Source organism: Diabrotica virgifera, chromosome 2 (assembly GCF_917563875.1).
Source record: "Diabrotica virgifera virgifera chromosome 2, PGI_DIABVI_V3a".
Classification (NCBI taxonomy): Eukaryota; Metazoa; Arthropoda; class Insecta; order Coleoptera; family Chrysomelidae; genus Diabrotica; species Diabrotica virgifera.
The window spans coordinates 1,865,249-1,887,747 of record NC_065444.1 but is presented as its reverse complement, the minus strand read 5'-3'; the positions used below and the strand labels follow the sequence as shown (position 1 = coordinate 1,887,747).

At 34.2% G+C, this 22,499-nt stretch overlaps 1 protein-coding gene across 2 annotated transcripts in view; it reads right to left on the bottom strand.

The window, feature by feature from the left end:
* The window catches only part of LOC126879937 (low-density lipoprotein receptor-related protein 2), a 538,921-nt gene that overhangs the window by 127,490 nt on the left and 388,932 nt on the right, over positions 1-22,499 (bottom strand). For both annotated transcript variants that reach the window (XM_050643311.1, XM_050643312.1), the window contains exon 3: positions 1,513-1,644. In XM_050643311.1, coding sequence (XP_050499268.1) covers positions 1,513-1,644 — 132 coding nt within the window. The remainder of the gene's footprint in view (positions 1-1,512; positions 1,645-22,499) is intronic.

The following is a 22,499-nucleotide window of genomic DNA, read 5'->3' as shown; positions in this document are numbered from 1 at the left end:
TGTAACATTCTAACTAATTTTGTAATATGAAGTTCAAAGTTGGCTTCAATTTTTGTTATTAACTTTTACCGCTATCCATTACTATAACGGATCTACGGAGCTTTACACCACTAATCAATCACCCTGTATAATAGCAGATAAATATTGCATTGTTAGCTAGTTCTAAGCTATTCAGAAAATTTCAGGTACCTAGGTAGCCTAGAACTATTTTTAAAATGGATTATAACATTTGCAGAGACCGTGACAACAACCAAGCCAAGTATATAAAAATGTTTTACTTAATAAAATACATAATCTTATTGAATCCATTACATTAAAACGCAAATAACTTGAAAACTACTTACTCTATCGCATTGAGACAACAGATGATATTTACGTAAAAAGTAACGAAGAATCAAAAAAACATGATGAAATGATTATTACAACAGTGGCGTAGATTGTAAGGGGGGAAAAGGGGCGAAAAGGAAGTATATATCTCTACAGCACGCCTCTGGTAACAGCGGAAAACTATCTTTTAAGACTAGTTAAAGTACCCTAGCATGTGTGAACTGTGTGTCAAGTTTGAACAAAAAATATTAAAAGGTACTTTAACCATGCGCTAAAATCATTTTAGAACATTTTTAATAAAACACTCTGTATCTCGGTAAGGAAGAATATTTTAAAACTTTAAAAGGGTAAACCCTGTAGTTGGCTGTATACCTTTGTTAAGACAACGTAGAATGAAGTAAACACTTCTGTTGTATATAGGTATATTATAAATTTATTAAAAATTTTTTTTTTATAATTCATCCACAAGGGAGTGGTTGTACAAAACGTTTTCGGTCAAACTGACCATCCTCAGTGTAAACGTCCAGTGTACAAGTAATTGAAACTAGCCACTTGAATAGGTGTAAAACCTCAAAATAACATTATTGCTACATTATGAGCTGTATAGTAATCGACAATAAGTCGATGTATTAAGATTAAAAATGTATCACATGTGGATGTATGTCATCCTTGCTCGGAATTAGCACAAGGTTGTGATCAGGTGAGAGGTTAACAACCAACTCTGAGTTGGTTGTTAACCTCTCACCTGATCACAACCTTGTGCTAATTCCGAGCAAGGATGACATACATCCACATGTGATACATTTTTAATCTTAATACATCGACTTATTGTCGATTACTATACAGCTCATAATGTAGCAATAATGTTATTTTGAGGTTTTACACCTACTCAAGTGGCTAGTTTCAATTACTTGTACACTGGACGTTTACACTGAGGATGGTCAGTTTGACCGAAAACGTTTTGTACAACCACTCCCTTGTGGATGAATTATAAAAAAAATTTTTTAATAAATTTATAATATACCTATATACAACAGAAGTGTTTACTTCATTCTACGTTGAAGAATATTTTATTTAAGTGTTTTGGGTTAAATCTGCGTATTTTGTGCTAAGGTTTCTCCAGTTACGATATGGCCAATTATTAATGAAACACCCTGTATACACGACAAAAAAGTATATACTTACTACATTCGGTTTCGTCGGACCCATCTATACAATCTACAGTCATATCACAGCGATAATGTGGCGGAATGCAATACGTCCTATTCCAGCTGTATTGACGACACGTAATCTGGCCCGGTTCGCATTCTGGTGGAGCTGGAAACAACAAGAAAAACAAATGAGAAAAACATTTTCAATGTGTGTATATCGAAGCTTATTACTGTACGCAAACTTGGAGTTATTGCTTTTTCTTTTATTTTATTTTGTGAATATATGAATAGGATTTTAGCTTTGTTTTGGTTTCACAAATATTATTTCTTTGAAGTACTTGAAAATATGGGAAATATGTTTAGATATTAATATAGATTTTTTAATAATAAAAATAAAAATTGCTTTTTAATATTTATTAAAAATGAATTCAATAAAAATTGAAAATAATTCCTTCGATTGATTTGTTTTAATTACTATTTTTCCTATGAATTTTATAGTTTTTCTATACAGGGTGTCCAGAAACTCTACCGACAAACGAAGACAGGAGATTCCTCAGATAATTTTAAGACAATTTAACCCAATTCACCTAGTCCGAAAATGCTTCCTAAGGGAGCTAGAGCTCTTTGAAGATGACGTCATGCAATTAGTTTTTCTTAAATACCTCCAGAACTCTTCTATTTAGAAAAACGAGAATTGGTATGCGTATTTACTTTCTAGAAATGAATTGATTTCATTCATTGCGAATTTCTAGTACCAGTCATAGGCGTTCGTTTTGGGTAGGGCAACGGTTATTTTATCGCCTAACTTTTTTGTCTTTAATTTTTAAGCATTTTGACTCTGAATTATTAAATTGTGAGGTATTCTAGTACTAAAAGGTACTCTTACTTTAAGTCGATAGGATACACCGTTTTCTATAAAAATCGATTTGAAAATTTTTCGTTCTTTGAATTTAAAAAAAAACTATTTAGAAAGATGAAAACTGGTACATTTATTTATATTCCAGAGATTAATCGATTTCATTAATGGCGAATTTCTAGAACCAGTCATAGGCGTCCGTTTTGAGTAGGTCAACAGTTATTTTATAGCATAACTTTATTGTCTTTAATTTTTAAGTCTTTTTAACACTAGATTATTGAATTATGAGATATTCGAGTACTAAAAGTTACTATTGCTTTAAGTTGGTAAAATACATCGTTTTTTTTTTAAATTTTTTTCCATTTTTTTTCAAATTCCAAAAACTAAAAACTTTCAAATCGATTTCTCTAGAAAACGGTGTGTCCTACCGACTTATAGTAAGAGTACCTTTTAGTACTAGAACACCTTACAACTTAATAATCCAGTATCAAAAATGCTTAAAAGTTGAAGAAAAAAAAGTTATGCGATAAAATAACCGTTGCCCTATCCAAAACGGACGCCTATGACCGGTACTAGAAATTCGCCATAGATGGAATCGATTCATTTCTGGAAAGTAAATATGTATACAAATGTTAGTTATTCTAAATAGAAGCGTTCTAGAGGTATTTAAGAAAAACTAATTACATGGCGCCATCTCCAAAAGCTCTAGCTCCCTTAGGAAGAATTTTCGGACTAGGTGAATTGGGTTAAATTGTCTTAAAATTATCTGAGGAATCTCCTGTCTTCGTTTGTCGGTAGAGTTTCTGGACACCCTGTATATTGCTCATATATTATAGTCGGATTATTTTTAAATAAGGTTCCTTCAGATTTCATAAGCTTCATCCTAGGCTTCTACATTTATTGCTAACTTACTCCGTGGCGTTACAACCATTCGTGGGTTTTAACCGACTCGACAACATGTCTTCACTCTTTTCTGTATTGAGCAATGTCCATCCAGTTCTTCACGCTCCTAGCTTTCAAGTCTCCTGCTATATTGCTACCGGAGTCGAGGGGGTCCACGTGGCCTTTTTTCAGTTGGGACTTCTTCCCATTCTTTCTTCCCTTTGTTGCCCTGAACATAAATTAGTGAACTTCGATTTGTTAATTTAGTATTTTGAATGCTCTTCAATTTCTGTCTTTTTCTATTTTATTATTATTGCAGCGTGATTACTGTTAAAATAATACTCTCGGTTCGTTTATACGAATTTATTTATACAAGTTACAGATCGAATTTATATTATACACTAACTCTATTTACAAATCTGTCCGTATTTATATATGCGATACAGTTATTATGGAATATTCCAGAAATATCCGCGCCCATCTCGATGTATCTCCCATCTCTATACCAGTCGATCCATTGTCTGTCGGCAGGCCCACGTTCCAGAACGCCGCGAAGATTCGATTACGTCATTCGCTTGTTGTTTACTATTATACGGGCGCCGGCCAAGAGTTCTCTTTCGTTACATTATGTTTATTACCGTTCATACTGCAGATAATCAGCTTATCCTAGTTTCTCTTTAAAGTATAAATGAACCGGTATCGTTCTGGTCTTCTTAATTCCCAGTAAAGCCATCATGGTCCTGTAAACTTCCGATTCGAAGTTGCACCTCTGGTCAGAATGGAATAGAAATTGAACCCCATGTCGGGAAATGACTTCTCAAACACGGCTTTACCAACTGTGCTTGCTTCTTGGTTAGGTAGTGCAACTACTTCTGGCCATTTGGAAAAATACCATACCATAGCAACCATCATACACTTATTTCCCAATGTTGTTATTGAAAATGGTGCAAGAATGACGACAGCAACTATATTAGCAACTCGTTCCTATGGAGTCCCGGTGATGTATTGTTTGCATTTTCCACTAAGTCTCCCTTCTAAGATGCACACAGGTCGCAGGTCTGCACCATTATTCTACATCTTGTCTACAATTAACCCAGTAACAACTCTTACTGACTTTCACAAGAGTCCTATTGATTCCAAAATGTCCCCCGTAGCGGCTATTGTGAAGTTCTGCAAGCACCTCCTTTACATATATCCTTGGGAGAACAACTTGGAGCACACTTCTTGTTCCATCTGGACTCCCCCATTGACGAGATATGATGCTATCTAGCACGCATAAGGAGTTCTACTGAAGTCAATAGCCCTTCACCGCTTCTTGGCAATAGGCCACTGTGGCCTAGCTCCGTTGTCCAGCCACTCATGGACTATCATTAGATCTGGATCTTTCTTATGTTTGACATGCAGGTTTTCTTTGGTTAGGGCTTCTTTTTCATTTTCGTCTTCGATGGATATCACATAGTACATTTCTCTTTCTCTGGTACATTTTTCTGTTGCTAACATTCGTCCAAGAAGTGCTACATTAAGCCTTCATATTCTACGTTTATCAAATATGTGTCCGATGCTCTCACGTTTTCATTTGTTTTAGGGCCTCTTCTAGTTCTTTTAATGATATCAGATCACCTGGGTAAGAATTTTCACTGTCTCTCTTTCTCGTTTTTTAAGTAGTTGGATTAGTTTATAACCTACATCTTGTCTCTTCTGTATGTATATTTATCATTTTCAATATTTGTTATTTGCTGATCCCATGATTTTTGAGATACTTTTCTTACGATAGTTTTGCCTTTATTGTGTATGTATTTTAGTCTTGTTTTTTGTGTGTTGTTTTGAAGAGTATTTAAATATGTCTGTTGTTTTTCTTTTATTGCAGTTTCCACTTCTGTGTTCCTGATTAGGCCACTTATCTTTTTTTTTATGTTTTCTTTTATTTACTACTTCAATTGCTGCGTTTTTAATAAATTCTTTTATATTGGACTATAATATATCTTTTATATATTTGAAAATGTTGCTGTCTTTTGAGCTAAATGTCTTATGCTATCTTGTTGCAAGAGATATACTACGTCACTTAGGTTCGTAATATGTGTTATTTGTTTTCTCCATCTAGCTAGATAATGGGGTTATTTTTGAGATGACTAAGAAGTGATTTGTGTTAATGTCGTTGTATCTGTAAATTCTCAGCTGTTTCCGTGATGTTTTTCGTGTTTTAGTGTAAAATAATTATGATTTAAACACAAATGTATACCACTATTAAACAAATATCTAGATAACAGACTCTATGTTGATTATCTACTGTAAATAACCAATTAATATTGTAATTTTCCATAGATAATGCATCGATAATTCCTACAAATATTTGTTCTATGTGTGACGAATTAAATTATATACATTATTTAAACCGTAAGGTAATAATTATTTGTGAATAAAGTTTCGTAAACAATTATTATATAAACAATTTGAAATTAAATTTTCGGCAATTTTATATAATATCAAATGTAATTTATAAAGTTAATGTATGTTACCAGGATATATAAAAAAATTATATATTAGATTGAAATTATTATTGCCAATAACTTGCATAATATAGTTTTTTATAATATATCCGAGATATTCCAATTTTCTTGTTTTGATTGTATTTAAAATTTCCATTGCTTTATTCATCTTTCTCAGAGCCTCTTTGTTTGTGACGTGTTCTATCCATGATATTTTCAGAATTATTCTGTACACCCACAGCTCGAACGATTTTAGTTTTTTCATTGATGCAGCATTTAAGGTCCAACCTAACTCCAACTTTTAATCTCTTGTGCAGAGCACTCTCCTCATTTTGTTAAAATTTGCTCTAGTACCTAGTTGCACTTTTAGATGGCTACTTACTGGCCCATAATATCATCCCGACCGGTATTAAAGATGCACAAGGATTGGCATCTGCCTTTCGAAAGAAGTTTGGTCGAGTTGCAGAACTTCGATGCCAACTGTCAGCACCAGGAAAAGCTTTGAAACTCCAAGTGCATCATGTTACCTTTTTTTTCTGGTAACAAAAGACACTGCCCATAACCAACCTAACTTCCAAGATGTATCGGATGCATTACTTCAATTGAGGCAGAACGTGTTAAAGTCCAACTTGCAAAAGTTATGCATGTCAAAGCTAGAGAGTCGCTAACTAGACTGGAGGGTTGCTCGAAATATGGTGGAAGAAATCTTTAAAAATACCGAAGTCCAGGTACTAGTCTGTTGCAATCCTCATGGTTACTGATGCGAAGCGAAAACCGTCACTTGCTACTTTTGTACAACTGGGAGTCGTAAAAGAGATACCCGTTGCCGATACCATCATGCAGTTCCAGATTCGAAAAGGTGCCGGGAGGAACCATCTCTTAAGGAGGGAGCAATGTCACGTTAACTACCTGTCAATAACTCTGACCTTCCAGGACGCAGAACGAACGCAGCTGTTTACCGGTTCTGGCCCAGAAATTCTACCTGCTTCGAGAATAGACTAAAACCCAGTCTTGACGCCACCTTGTCTGTGTGTATTCAATTCTATTTATTTTATTTATTCCAGACGAGGTCTAAAGAATTAGAGAACATATAATTGGAGTGCATTTAAATAGAATTGCTTAGATTTTACGGACATGTTGACTGTATTCTATTATCAGAAGATAAATGTATTATAATAATTATTTATGATATAAGTGTTAAAATTACACGTTTAAGGCACGCATGTGAAAGTTTGCAGATTGAGTGAAAGCGAGTTCTGCAATTCACATGAGTGCCTTAAAAATGTACTTTTTAACACGCATATCATACAATATTTTTTCTACAAACGTAATTACAGGACAATATCTACAAAAAATTTTACTTGAACTTGACTGACATTCCAATTTTATATTTTTTTGACATCATCATTCTCTTTGCCTTATCCCTATGCGGGGTCGGCTTCCCTAATTGCATTTCTCCACACAATTCTATCTTGGGCCATATCAATGTTAATCCCCTTTACCAACATGTCCTGCCTTATCGTCTCCCCCCAGGTCTTCTTTGGTCTTCCTGTCCTACTCCTTCCAGGAATCTGCACTTCAGCTATTCTTCGTATTGGGTGGTTAACGTCTCGACGTTGAACATGACCAAACCATCTTAACCTATGCTCTCTCATTTTGGCATCAATTGGTGCCACACCTAGACTTCCCCTAATATACTCATTTCTAATTTTATCCTTCTTTGTCACTCCACTCATCCATCTAAGCATTCTCATTTCAGCCACATGCATTCGCTGTTCCTCTTTCTTTTTCACTGCCCAACATTCAGTTCCGTACATCATAGCTGGTCTTATGGCTGTTTTATAGAATTTTCCCTTCAGCTTCATTGGAATTTTTCTGTCACACAACACACCACTCGCTTCTTTCCACTTCATCCATCCAGCCCTAATTCTACTGCATGCATCTCCATCTATTTCTCCATTACTCTGTAATACCGATCCTAGGTACTTAAAACTATTGCTTTTTACAATCATTTCACCATCCAAAGATACCACTTTATTTGTAGTAGCTCCATCTTTAAATGAACATTCCAAATACTCTGTTTTTGTCCTACTAAGTTTTAAACCTTTTTCCTCCAGAGCTTGTCTCCACTGTTCCAGTTTTTGTTCTAAGTCTCTTTCACTATTTCCTACCTATATTTTTTTGACATTACATCAAAATTGCATATACGGTCAATACGAACTGCAGTGCCTTAAAATTTTTTTAAAGCACTAGTGCCTTAAAGTAGCATTTTTAACGCTCGTATGGAGTGCTAAAAATTGCATTTTTAACACGGTTGTAGAAAAATTATATTTTTAGTGTAAATAGTAAAGTAAAACAAATGAAAATAAAAACTAGTCTTAAATTGTTAAAAATCATTATTATTAAATTAGAAAAAGAAACTGTTAAAAGTACTACAATGCTCTCAGCTCACAATATTTGCTCGTAAGTAATGCTGTATTTTATTTTAAAATCCATAAGGAACAATTTCCTGTAGGTGGGTGTATACCATTAATTACAAAAATTGAAGAAAAATTAAGTATTTTCTATGGGAAATAAGCCACAATTTTACTAAAAAATGAATTTATTAACGTTTCGAAGCCCAAATCGGGTTTCGTTAGTATTTATTAAATTTACTTAGCAACAACATTTTTGTTTATTTTAATAGTATTTTGTATTTTGACAACAAAACCCGATTTGGGCTTCGAAACGTTAATAAATTCATTTTTTAGTAAAATTGTGGCTTATTTCCCATAGAAAATACTTAATTATAAAAATGCCACAAGGAAATAGCTTCAGAACAACATTGAAGAAAAATCTTCTGCGTAAAAGGTATATTTATTTTAAAGTCCTAAAAAAGGGCTACAAATACAAAACAAAACGTTTTCGTTCTAAAGAGAGCATCATCAGTGTTCTTTGTAAGCTATTTATGCTAAGCCACCAAAATACATGGGTTAAAACCCTTAAAATGTCGGCTAAAAGTCTTACATTAAAATGATATAATCCTGATTAACAATCCCATATAATGTTATAAATCCTGGACGATGGATGAAATTAATAAAGATACCCTAAGGCATTATATGATTTTCCACGAAGCCAGGCTTTCACCTTTCTCTATGTGAAGACAGAGAATTCGACTCAACAACCCACGTGCTTCATGGAAAGTCATATAATGCCTTAGGGTATCCTTATTAATTGCATCCATTGTCAGGATTTAGCATTATAACATTTTAATGCAAGACTTTTAGTCGACATTTTAAGGGTCTTAACCCATGTATTTTTGGTGGCTTAGCATGAAGAACTTGCAAAGAACACTGATGAGGCTCTCTTTAGAGCGAAAACGTTCTGTTTTGTATTTGTAGCCCTTTTTCGGGGTTTTAAAATAAATATACCTTGTACGCAGAAGATTTTTCTTCAATTTTTGTATTTTATTTTGTGATCAATAAACTAGCAGATTAAACTGCCATTAACTAAAGGAATTCGCTGGAAGAAGGCTAAATGAAATAATATTGAATATTATTCAGGGTTAAACACTACGCAGAGTCTTGTTTGTATCTATCATCATTCCACATGAGCATTAATTTTGATAAAGATGTAGATTTATGGGCATATAAATCATAAGTTTACGCTCCGTGATATAAATCACATACACAAATTCACAATCGATCCACTGCTTACAATCAATTCAGTGTATATTAAGGATACGAGAAGGAAAAAAGGAGAAATGGTTTTCTTTTAAGATGCAATCAATATAACTATATGAACAGCCTGAACGATTGTGCGCCTGTAGTAGACGAATAAAGGATTAAATTGCTTTTTACAAGAGGGTCGATGCAAAGGAATTGAGCAAATGAAAATAGTTTCACCGAAGACATAATTTTTATTGGCATCCGAGGACAAATACAGAAAATCTGACTGTATTAAAGCCTCTTTCCAAAGACTTTTTGAAGCGAAGCTTTTACAGTGAAGTTGTATTCATTTTTCTCTATAGTAAAGTGAAAAATCATCACGACATCTTAAATAGATCAAAGAGTCAATTTACTCAACAAGGGGAGTCCGTTATACAAATGTCTAATTTCTACTAACCTTTTTTATGTTAGTTGTTAATCAATTCCTTTCAAACTATATTCAAATTTTATTTTTAAACATTTATTTGATTTATTTTATATTTATAATTAAATTTACTATCAATGATATTTATTTGCCTTCCCTTAAGAGGATCGGTACGTTTTTTCGGCTGCAATGTTATTCAAATGGGGATTCATTTTTTTCGAATCATGAGAAAACTAATAAGTATTTTAAAAAAAATTTAAACGCAGAATGAAAGATTACGTTATTATCGAGGGCCGAAAGTCCCTGAGAACTTCTATCATGTTTATTTTAATAAGTTACAGGGGTGAAAAACTAAGAGAAAATTTAGTGTTATTTTTAATTTCAAATATCTCATTAAAAATAAACTTTTTATTTATTCTAAGGGACTTTCGGCCCTCAATAATAATTTAGTCTTTCATTCTGCGTTTAGATTTTTCAAAAATATTTATTAGTTTTTTCAGGATTCGAAAAAAATGAACACAATGTCCGTGGTAATATTTTCCAAATCTATCTTTGTCATACAACGAACTTAGTCGAATAGAATATTGTCAGTCAGACACTGACAATCAGTGACAATTTTAAATAATTATTTGACATGAATAGGGAATATTTTTAGTTGTTGATTAAATAATATTGATATACCTATAGTGTATTTGATAAATAATTGATTTAAGAGGTGAACTTTATAAAAAGTTATTTATTGTGTATTATTTATGGAAGATAGAAGCAGAGAATACATTAAGATATATTCTGTGATCCAAGTATTTTGTTGTTAAAGATGTTCAAAATTGCAAGAGTTCCATAGTACAGTATTTCTCATGATCATCTTTCAGTGCGTCACAGTTTTTCGATTTCTTTCTAACGTATTAAATTGTATGTGACAGAAAAAAAGGCACGTCGGTGATTACATTTCGTCGGTGACATTTTTATAACATTTATTCTAGTTGTTCTAGTTTCGATAGATGGCGCCATAATAAAAAAATATATTTTTTTTAATTAGATAATAATATTACAAATATAATCTGTATAATTTATAAGACTATACAAATCAAAGAAAATACCATTTTATAAATGCAAGAAACACTTTTGATTTGTTTTTATTCCAAATTGAAAATAAAATGTGACAACTGTCAGATTTAACTAAAATGTCATGTTAGAATAAATGTCATAAATGTGTATTATCACGGACTTACCCTTTTTCCTATCATTTGTTACGCTCTGAAAAATGATCATGAGAAATACGTAACAATGTATTATTAAAAAATCACTTTAACACTTTTCCTCTTTTCTCGATTGAGTATTAGTTTTTGTTGTAGGTACATATAAATTATTACAATCACTGAATACATAGCTAGTGAAAAAATTATCACATTTATTAACTGAATTTTGCAATTATACAAAAAATAACAGTTATCCAAGAACATTCAAAAGCCATCTCTTTTAGCTAGTTATGACATTGTCAAGTAGAATGACATTCTAGTAATATCATAGAGTTAAATATTAGCATAGAGAGAGTGTCATTCAGAGCGAAGTGACGACACCATCTTTTTTATTTGGATTAGTGCTGTTTCACTCTTACGCATAGTAAAGCTGCTACAGTTGTCCTCCTCTTCCGTGCCTATATTCACACTGAATGTCATTATAGATTCTCGATACAATGTCATTATAGATTCTCGATACAATGTGTTAGAAGGAGATGCAGCAAACCAGTCCCTGAGATCTTGTCGTCAGGAAGCGCGGAAGGTAGGCTCCCTCTATGTTAATATATACCTCTATGAGTAATATGCACATATCCATACCAGTGTGAATTTTACTACACGTAATGTGCCATGTAAAGACAGAAAAGGTAGGGATAGCCGTAAAAAATTTGCGAATTATGTACCCATAGCCTTAACAATTTAATATTTATTCTGACTTTGACGGGTCTGCCACAAGTAAACAACGTAATCTTTGTTGATAAGTTAGCAGGTGGCGTTAGGAGCAAACATAATAATTTATTGAGATATATTGAGTTGATTTTAATACAATTTGTTTAAAAGATGAACAATACATAAATAATAAAATTGCTTTATTAAATTTTAAAAATATTTGAATTTTAAAAATACAGAAAACATACCTAATGCTAATTTTATTTAAACAATGGTGATATTATATTAGCTGAAACTGCATGTATTTTGTTTCTTGCACTCTGTTTATTATTTTACATTTATTTAATGTATTACTCAATTTTACTTAAATATTATAATTGCGAAAGTATTATTATTAGTAATTTTTATTTTTAAAACTAATGAACTTAAAGTAAATATGAACTAATTATTCAAAATTGTTATTAATGTGACTAAAAATACCATAACGATAAAAAAATGGTAAACAAATTTAATTTGCTATAGTGGTGGTAAGTCACTATTAGCAAGTGAGAATAGTACAATAGATCGACAATAGTAAGCAAATTATTCCAGGCCATACAAGATGAAATTAATAACTGATTGAACTGATATAGAGACTAGACTAAAAGTCTGAAAACAGTCAAGACATGAACAAATAATGAATATCCTGAAAGCTAAGAAGATACTTTAACTTTTTTTATATAAAGTTTTTTAGTGATTACCTCAACATCACATCCAATTTATGCTAAAGCAGCGAGCAAAAGTAAATGTTAACAAACACCTGTCAGTGGATATTGAAATTAGACGTGGGTTAAAACAGGGATGTGTATTACTGCCAATTCCTTTTAAGGGTTACTTGGAAGAGATCCTGAAAATATAGGTGTCACCCTATAGAAATAAGTAGTAGCAGGATAAATTATGTCAGATCTTATAGAATTATTTACAAAAATTAATATAATAATTGTAATTTATTATAGGATGTATAGGATGTTGGAGGGATTCCAGATCACGAAAGGATTCAAGCAGGGTTGCTATATTTCGCCTACCCTTTTCAAAATTTATCTGGAACAAGCACTCAAGCTGTGGGAAAAGAAAATGTAATGCTATGGGAATCTCTCTCAATGACGAGACTACACATCGCTGATGACCATATTCTGATTGCTCAGGATCATGACGACTTGAGTTACATGATGCGGAAGCTAATAGAAGAATATAACAAATGGGGTCTCGAAGTCAACATTAAAAAAACTGAAGCCATGTGTATTGGAGGGACAAAGAAGTCCATTACATTAGACAATATGGTAGAAATTAAACACTGTGTGATGAATACAAGTACCTGGGCATGAAGATAACTCAAGATGGAACAATAGATGCTGCTATAAAAGATAGAAACATACAGGGTAGAAAAGCTATATCCATGATGAACGGTATTCTGTGGGACCAAACAGTTTCTAAAGCGAACAAACAGCTCATGTATATACAATACCATACTTAAAAGGGTAATCACATATGGCAGTGAAGTTTGGCCAATGAAACAAAGAACAGGGAAAAAGTTACTAGGAATAGAAATGAACTTCTGCAGAAGAGCAGCAGGCAAATCAGGAAGAGTGTAGCAGTACAAAATTCGCTACAATGTTTTGTAAACCCGCCTAATAAATAATTATTACTTGTATTTTGTGTTGGTTATATCATTCATTAAAATATCCTAAACCGCCTCTGTTGAAAATATTTCAAATTATTACGCAACATTTAGAAACCTTAGGGATTTTTGAGCCGTCCACAGGTGGTTCCCGTCGAACTCATAGAAACCGCACCTATCGGCATAGATTGGCTGTTGTCGCTATGTGAAGTCTATTGAATGCTGTACAATTGATTTTGTGTCTATTGAAGAATATCCATAAAGAATTTCACCACTCCATAATGTTGGATTTTTAAGGTGAAAATCAGATACGCAGTACAAATAAATTGTGTGACGCAGTTGTGACCGGTAGGTGGTGGAAGTTTCTGTTCTTTTTTTTTGAAGCCCTGTGTAGTCAAATATGGTCCAGTTTTAATAGTATTTGAAGTTCCCGACGAGATGTCTGGTTTTGTTCCAGATTTTGTCTTGTTCCCATTTTCTAAGGAGCCTGTTTTCGTCATAAGACGACCCCCACCCTTCCTGTTGATTGACACATGGAGATGGAAGTTTTTGTTTTGTGTAGTGTGACAAGGAGATGTTTTTAAATAAAAAAAGGTACTGTACGATTTTGTTTTTAAAAAGTGATTAAATTTCAAGTAAATATTAAAATTTGCAGTTGGTAAAATCTTTTTAATATTTTTATAGATATTGCTTTCAATATGGTAAAGTTTTTTTGTAAACAGAATAATTGTAACATGTTAGATATCCGAATATTCTTTGTCTTGTTTTGTTGTTCTAGCTATCTAAGCATTTTTGTTCAGAAATAAAATCCTACAAAATGTAAATTAAATAAAATGGCAGTGACATTTGACAGCAGACTTTAAAATATGTAGGTCAATAAAGTACATGCACAATAAAGTTTAAAATTTTGTGTATTGGTAAAAGTCATATAAAGGTTATAGTTTTTTTTATTGTCATTGCTAATGGTAAAGTCAGTATTTTTTTAAGAATATGTTTTTTCCAAATAATAGAAATAAAGTTTTGAGGTTTAAATAAACATTGAAAAATTATTAACCAGATTTCTAATACAATTGAAATTGAGTTTTAGTGAAAAGGAAAAAAGGAAAATGGCATAGAAGCCAATAATGATGTTAAAGCTTGCCCAGTTAGACCCGAAAGAGGAATCTCAAATGAATGTCCCCCCATTTGGTATCCGTAAGTACAGTGATATGTCCAGTAAGTACCCAGTAGTGAATCAGAGGATTCTTCAAACAGCGTCCAAAGTTTCTTAAATAGTAGGAAAGTGCTCCAGTCTGTGTAAGTATCTCATCTCCCTAACGATTCCATGACCCGCCACCGAACAACCACTGAGCTGTCGTTTCGCAGTGAAGGTTTGAATGTTTCTGCTCCTTCTACTTTAGCACCATTTCGACCCCCCAGTATTCATGTAGTTACTTATATCCCTGACCCCATCTGAGCAGACATTTAAAACGCTTCAAGAGATCACGGGATCATGGGAGTCACGCATACAATAATTGATGATATAAAAACAAAACAACTCATATGGTACGGACATATACAGAGAATGACAGATGACAGGATCCCTAAACATATTTTAACTTGGACACCACAAGGGAGAAGGAAAAGGGGGAGGCCGAGAAGAGGCTGTAGGGGATGGAATTGAAAAAGAACTAGAGGAAAGAGACATCCCTCCATGTCTATGGTTAAACAGAGAAGAATGGCGGTTAGTTCGGAAGACATCGGAGAACGCTGTAAACCGATAGTAGCCGTAGTAGTAATTTATTGTTCGTTAATACCTAAAAATAATAAACTATTTTACATAATTGGATTCAACTGAAAATATCAAGTTCCATTTTTGTTTTAATGCCAAAATAAAATGTGACCCAACTATTTAGCAAAGTTCTAAATAAAGGTTCGCTGTGAAATATTAAATCGTCAAGTTGTTTGTGGGAAATTTAATTTAATTACTTCCGGAATCCAAACTGTAATTATCAGATAAACGGAACTCAAAATGTAACAACATTGGATCTATTGAAGTTCCTATAACGAATATAATTTTGTTTGCAAATAAAACAAAACTTTGTATTCATAACAACCCCTAACGGTAATGTTCCGTTTAAACTTTATTTCGAGGGGGCTCGTAGGTATTTTTGTTGGCCGTTGTTGGCTATTTTCTTTTCAGCGAACTCATCAGGGAGTCAAAATTTCGGTTTGGAAAAAATTGGAAAAATCAAAAAATTGTATATCGCACTAAAATAAGTCGGGGGATGTTTTGATATTAGCTCCACTTGCATACAGTTAATATTGTATTAAATTTAGCCATTAAATAGGATATATCAGACTGATAATTTTATAATATGAATTTTGAACTCCTAAGTGGAACATAGAGCTTCAGTCAAAAAGGCGCCATTGAGTTCTATTTTGAGCTAATAGTCGAGGCATTGAAGGATTGAAGTGTCGATTTTTTTGCAGTAAGACGGATTTTAATGCAGTTTAGTGCGTTGGATTCGTGAGAATGTCAGGAAACTTTGTGAACTAATGTAATGAATAAGAAATCTCAAATTGCATTTGTGCACAAGAAAAATGCATTTGAAAAATGCATTTCGGTAAATAGTGGGAAAAATTGACTCAATTTTCTTACTCGGGGGTTTTTGGGGTCGCTGAAAACGAATATGAGGTCGTCGAGAGTGTGCAAACTACCTGGTGTCTGCAGCGGGTGTAATAAACGTCTTCCTCAGGAGTATTGTGGTAATTTATCATATAATTGGATTAAACTCATTATTCGGGGGTTTTTGGGGTCGTTGAAAATGAATATGAGGTCGACGAGAGTGTGTAAAGTACCTGGTGCCTGCAGCGGGTGTAATAAACGTCTTCATCTGGAGTATTATGGTAATTTATCATATAATTGGCTTAAACTCATTACTCGGGGGTTTTTGGGGTCGCTGAAAACGAATATGAGGTCGGCGAGAGTGTGCAAACTACCTGGTGCCTGCAGCGGGTGTAATAAACGTCTTCCTCTGGAGTATTATGGTAATTTATCATATAATTAGTTTAAACTCGTTACTCGGGGGTTTTTGGGGTAATCTATTTTCTTCGATGTAACTATAGTGATCGAAAAGGGTGGTATTTTTATTATAAATAAACATCAATTTTTATTATTATATTTATGGTTAAAAAAGTTCATTATACAAAATTTATCGTAATTTATCTTTAAAATTCATTTTCTTCATCATTATCATCTTCTTCATTATTGCCTTCCTCTCTCGAGTCCAATGCAATATTTGTGCAATCAGAGCTTCCATAATTTTTGCAGGCTAAATTACAAACTAACCCATGCTTCCTGCACCCGCATATATTGCCGCAGTCTGACTTACAACTACAAAATATTAAATTTAAAATGTATGGAGGACCAGGTGGCTGAGTCATTCTAACTGGAATTAGTACATTATTTTGTAATTCCCATCCACAATCGGTTGGGTTCATCTTACTGTCCTCTCCATGCAGCCAAATTTGGGTAAATGCATCAACAGATGAAAGAATTTTTTCAATGATAATCTTTTTATTTTTGGCAATAACCATTAAGTACATTCTGTATCTAGTAATTTTCTCTCAAGGCAAAACCACCATGAAATTAGAATTTAGTCGTTGCGATATTTATTTTTAGCGACCCCAAAGACCCCCCGAGTAACAAGTTTGGGCCAATTATTTAACAAATTACCATAATAGTTCAGAGGAAGACTTTTATTACACCTGCTGCAGGCACCAGGTAGATTTCACACTCTCGCCGACCTCATATTCATTTTCAGCGACCCCAAGAACCCCCGAGTAATGAGTTTAAGCCAATTATATGATAAATTACCACAATACTCCAGAGGAAGACGTTTTACACCCGCTGCAGGCACCAGGTAGTTTGCACACTCTCGCCGACTTCATATTTGTTTTCAGCGACCCCAAAAACCCCCGAGTAAGAAAATTAAGTCAATTTTTCCCACTATTTACCGAACTGCATTTTTCTTATGCACAAATGCAATTTGAGATTTCTTATTCATTATATTAGTTCACAAAGTTTCCTGACATTCTCACGAATCCAACGCACCAAACTGCATTAAAATCCGTCTTACTGCGCCAAAAATCGACAGTAAGGCCAATTTTTGTGCTTAAATGCCTCGACTATAAGGTCTTCACCACATTCCAAGGCTTTCCTTCATCTGTTATCTCGTCCATGATTAAGATTTTCCAAGTTTATGCTGGACGACTTCTTTTTCTTTTTTCTGGAGGGTTCGACTACAGGGCGGTCTTTGCAATACTCGATTTATTTTTTTTTCAAAATGTGTGGCCGACCCAACCTCACTTTATTTCATTTTTTATCCTCTTTTTGGCCAGGTGTAGCAGATCTTCGTTTCTGGTGTGTTAGATCACAAAATATGAACAATTTTTCGTAGGTATTTGTTAGCAAAGACCTGAAGTTTGCAGGGGTTTCTGTCAATTTCCACTGTTACGTCGGTATCGTAGAACAGGAATGCCATTTCACTGGAATATTCGGATTTTTGTCTCTGTAGTATACTGACCAGACCTCCAAACAGGGTTAAGCATGTTGAATGCTTGTTGAGTTTTTCATATCCTTGTAAGTATATCATTTTGTCTACCTCCGCTTTCTGTTATACACTTCCAAGATGCGTAAAATTTTCTACATTTTTAATCTAATGACTACAGCTGATCATCCAAGGAAAAATAGACGGCAGAAGGAGTCCAGGGAGGACGAGACACTCGTGGCTAAAAAACTTGCGTAATGGTTCGGATTTTTATCTGCCGAACTATTCAGATCTGCCGTAAACAAAGTCAGAATAGCCATGCTGATTGCCAACGTTCGGAACGGACAAGGTACGTGAACAAGAAAAATGTTGTTAATAGTAGATAGTATGTTGTTTCTTTCATTTACTCTCATGGATTTGGGTTTATTAAGATTGATTTTCAAGCCTATTTTATTGGCTTCGGTGGACAGTGTTTCCAGTTGGTCTGCCACATTTTGGAATCTTTGTCCTAATCGGCGTATTTTAAATCACTTAGGCGTGTGGTTAACGTCCATTATATACCTCTTGTGTCGGAGTCTAGTTTGGAGAGAATATAGTCTACAGCTATGTTAAAAAGAAACGGAGAAAGAATGCCTCCTTGTCTGACTCCAGTAGTTATGTTAAATTCGTCACTGTTGTGACGCTGCAATCCCATTGTGTGTCACGCTGCATTTTGCCTCAATGTACGTACAGTATATTTATAATGGATATTATTTTTTGCGGGATGTTTTTTAGCTCTAAAATTTTCCATATAGCAGCATCAGATAAGCTATAAAAGGCACGCTAGAAATCGACAGAAATCATGTATAAGGGTGTGTTCCATTTAACTAATTGTTCCAGTATTACCCTCATAGTATTAATGTGGTTTAAGCAGGAGTATTCTGGTCTAAAGCCTGCTAAATTCGACTTTGTTATTCTTTTTACTATGATGGTTGTAAAATTTTATTTGTGGCGGTAAACAAAGTTATTTATTTCCAATTTTTGCACATTGTGAGGTTCCTTTAGTTCCTTTTTCAAAATCTATTATCTCCGGCTTTTCCACAATTTCATCTGCGCTATCACTCGGAGTACTTAGCATCTCCTGAAAATGCTGTTTTCATCTCTCTAGTTGGTTATCTGTTGGTTGAGTCCGGGAATCTTTACCCGTGCGTCATCATTTAAAGCATACGAAATAAGTCGATGATAAGTCGGAAATTGAAATTTACTAAACGCAACAGCAAGTCACTTACTGTCACTTGCTGTTGCGTTTAGTAAATTTCAATTTCCGACTTATCATCGACTTATTTCGTATGCTTTAAATGATGACGCACGGGTAAAATTCCCGGACTCAACTGTAGTAAGTAATTCACCAGTCTTGGAACTTACAATGCTACAACTGTTGGGCCCATTTTTTGTTAGTAGTCTAGTAATTTTGTATAGCTCTCTAGGTCTGTTGTGTCATGCAGCAGCATCTGCTTGTTTTTGTCAGCTCTTCAGGGCACCTTATGTTGTCTCGTTTTGCATTCCCTTTAATTGCTTTATTTATTAGAATTACATACTACTAATTCTTCTTCTTAAGGTGCCGTGCATTTCTGCGTAGGCGTCCACCGTACATTGTCTTGTCGGTGAGATATTAGACAGTCAGGATTAAATAATTCTGTTTTTAGCAACATTGCGAAGCATTTCATAGCTATGGATACTACTAATTAATTGTGAGTAAATCTTTTTTATTTTATTTTTTACCTTTTAAATTATTTGTTATTTTCTCTTGCGATCTAGTCAACTTTAAAGTTGTCCTCAACCACCAATGTCTGTTTCCTTAAAGTCTATAAAAGATAATAATCAAAGCATATTTTACAATTTGTAGATTTATTCGTAAAATATATATTAGAGATGAAATTTTCAAGAAGTTGAGATTAAACCTTACATAATAATGTGACATTTTCAAATAGGAAAGGATATCAACTTAAATTTTATCAAAATGCAAAACAGTATTGTATCTAGCTATTAAATGCTATACATTGGTCACATATTAAAGTACCGGCTAGCTTTGGCGTATCTAATAATATTATAGTTCATAATATTGAGGCACTCTACTGATGTTATATAATACGCGAAGGTATTTAAAACCTAAACGTATTAGGCTTGGATCCCGCGTACCAAAAAAAAGTTTATTAACAGCAAGCTGAAAATTTGTAAATAGCTTAACGGTGTCTAGTCGGAGTTTGATGTATGGGAACCCTGGAACAGGGGAAGTTTTAATTATGGAACGTGATTTTAATTGTGGAACGTGTCATCCTGACAAGTTTATGATTGTGAAAACTAGCAGGTTGTTTTTAAGTTTATTCAATAGCAAACTTTATATAATATATGAAAAAATGTTTTCGGACAAATATCATCATCATTATCTTTGCTTTATCCCTAATCGGCTTCCCTAATTGCATTTCTCCGCACAATTCTATCTTGGGTCATATCAATGTTAATCCCCTTTACCAACATGTCCTGCCTTATCGTCTCCCCCCAGGTCTTCTTTGGTCTTGCTCTCCTACTCCTTCCAGGAATCTGCACTTCAGCTATTCTTCGTATTGGGTGATTAACGTCTCGACGTTGACCATGACCAAACCATCTTAACCTATGCTCTCTCATTGTGGCATCAATTGGTGCCACACCTAAACTTCCCCTAATATACTCATTTCTAATTTTATCCTTCTTTGTCACTCCACTCATCCATCTAAGCATTCTCATTTCCGCCACATGCATTCGTTGTTCCTCTTTCTTTTTCACTGCCCAACATTCAGTTCCGTGCATCATAGCCGGTCTTATGGCTGTTTTATAGAATTTTCCCTTCAGCTTCATTGGAATTTTTCTGTCACACAACACCACTCGCTTCTTTCCACTTCATCCATCCAGCCCTAATTCTACTGCATGCAACTCCATCTATTTCTCCATTACTCTGTAATAGCGATCCTAGGTACTTAAAACTATTGCTTTTCACAATCATTTCACCATCCAAAGATACCATTTTATTTGTAGTAACTCCATCTTTAAATGAACATTCCAAATACTCTGTTTTTGTCCTACTAGGTATTAAACCTTTTTCCTTCAGAACTTGTCTCCACTGTTCCAGTTTTTGTTCTAAGTCTCTTTCACTATTTCCTATTAACACTACATCATCAGCATACATTAGGCACCATGGAATACTACTCTGTAGTTTCGCTGTTATCTGGTCCAAAACTAATGAGAATAAATAAGGACTAAGCACCGAGCCTTGGTGCAATCCTACTTTCACCTGAAATTTATCAGTCTCTCCCACACCTGTCCTAACACTAGTCGTTACTCCCTCATACATATCTCTCACAATCTTTACATATTCGCCAGGGACTTCTTTCTTATTGAGAGCCTACCAAAGAATCTCTCGAGGAACTCTATCATATGCTTTCTCAAGATCAATGAATACCATATGAGCGTTGGTCTCTTTATTCCTGTATTTTTCCATCAGTTGCCTTACAATGAAAATTGCATCTGTTGTTGATCTGCCCTGCATAAAGCCAAATTGATTATCGGATATTTCGGTTTCTTCACGTATCCGTCTATCAATTACTCTCTCCCATATTTTCATGGTGTGGCTAAGTAGTTTTATAGCCCTGTAGTTTGTGCATTGTTGTATGTCTCCCTTGTTTTTGTAGACAGGTACTAATATACTGCTTCTCCATTCGTCTGGCATTTGTCCAACTTCCACAATTCTGTTAAATAGACCTGCTAGCCAACTTATTCCTGTCTCTCCCAATGCTCTCCAACTCTTCATACTTCCCCAGGAATATCATCTGGTCCTACTGCTTTTCCTTTCTTTATTTTTTGAAGCGCTTGAGCAACTTCCGCATGTTATTTTGCCACAAGCGCTGTTATTCTGGTAACCATTGCTGTTACTGTATCCGTTAACTCGACAGGCTGTCTGTCAAATTCTTCATTTAATAAACTGTCAAAATACTTTCTCCATCTCTTTTTGACATCCTTTTCGTGAATTAGTATTTTATTATTTTCATCTCGGATACATCTAATCTCATTAAAATCTCTTGCTTTCTTTGCTCTCTGTTTGGCTGTTATATATATCTTTGCTTTGCCTTCCCTGGTATCAAGTTGATCGTATAGGTTTGAATACGCTTCTGCTTTAGCTTTTGCTACTGCTACTTTCGCTTCCTTTTTGGCGACGACGGTATAGTTTTGAAGATCTATATCCGATCTGGTTTCTTGCCAGTTTTTATATAATTTTCCCTTCTCTTTTATTTTTCCTTGTACTTCATTTGACCACCACCAAGTCTCTTTATCCTCAAACTTCTTTCCTGACGTTTTCCCAAGTATTTCAATAGCCGTCTCTCTAATAATATTGGCCATTTTTTTCCAAATTGTGTTAGGGCTTCCTTTCGTGTTCCAACATATTTTTGCTACTATTCTTTCCCTGAATAGACCTTCCTTCTCATCTTTTAGCATCCACCACTTGATTTTTGTGGTCCTCTCCTATATTTTTGTTTAGTTTCGCTTTTTACGTCGATGTCCAGAACAAGCAACTTATGTTGTTGGCTTACTGTCTCACTAACTATTACCTTGCAGTCCT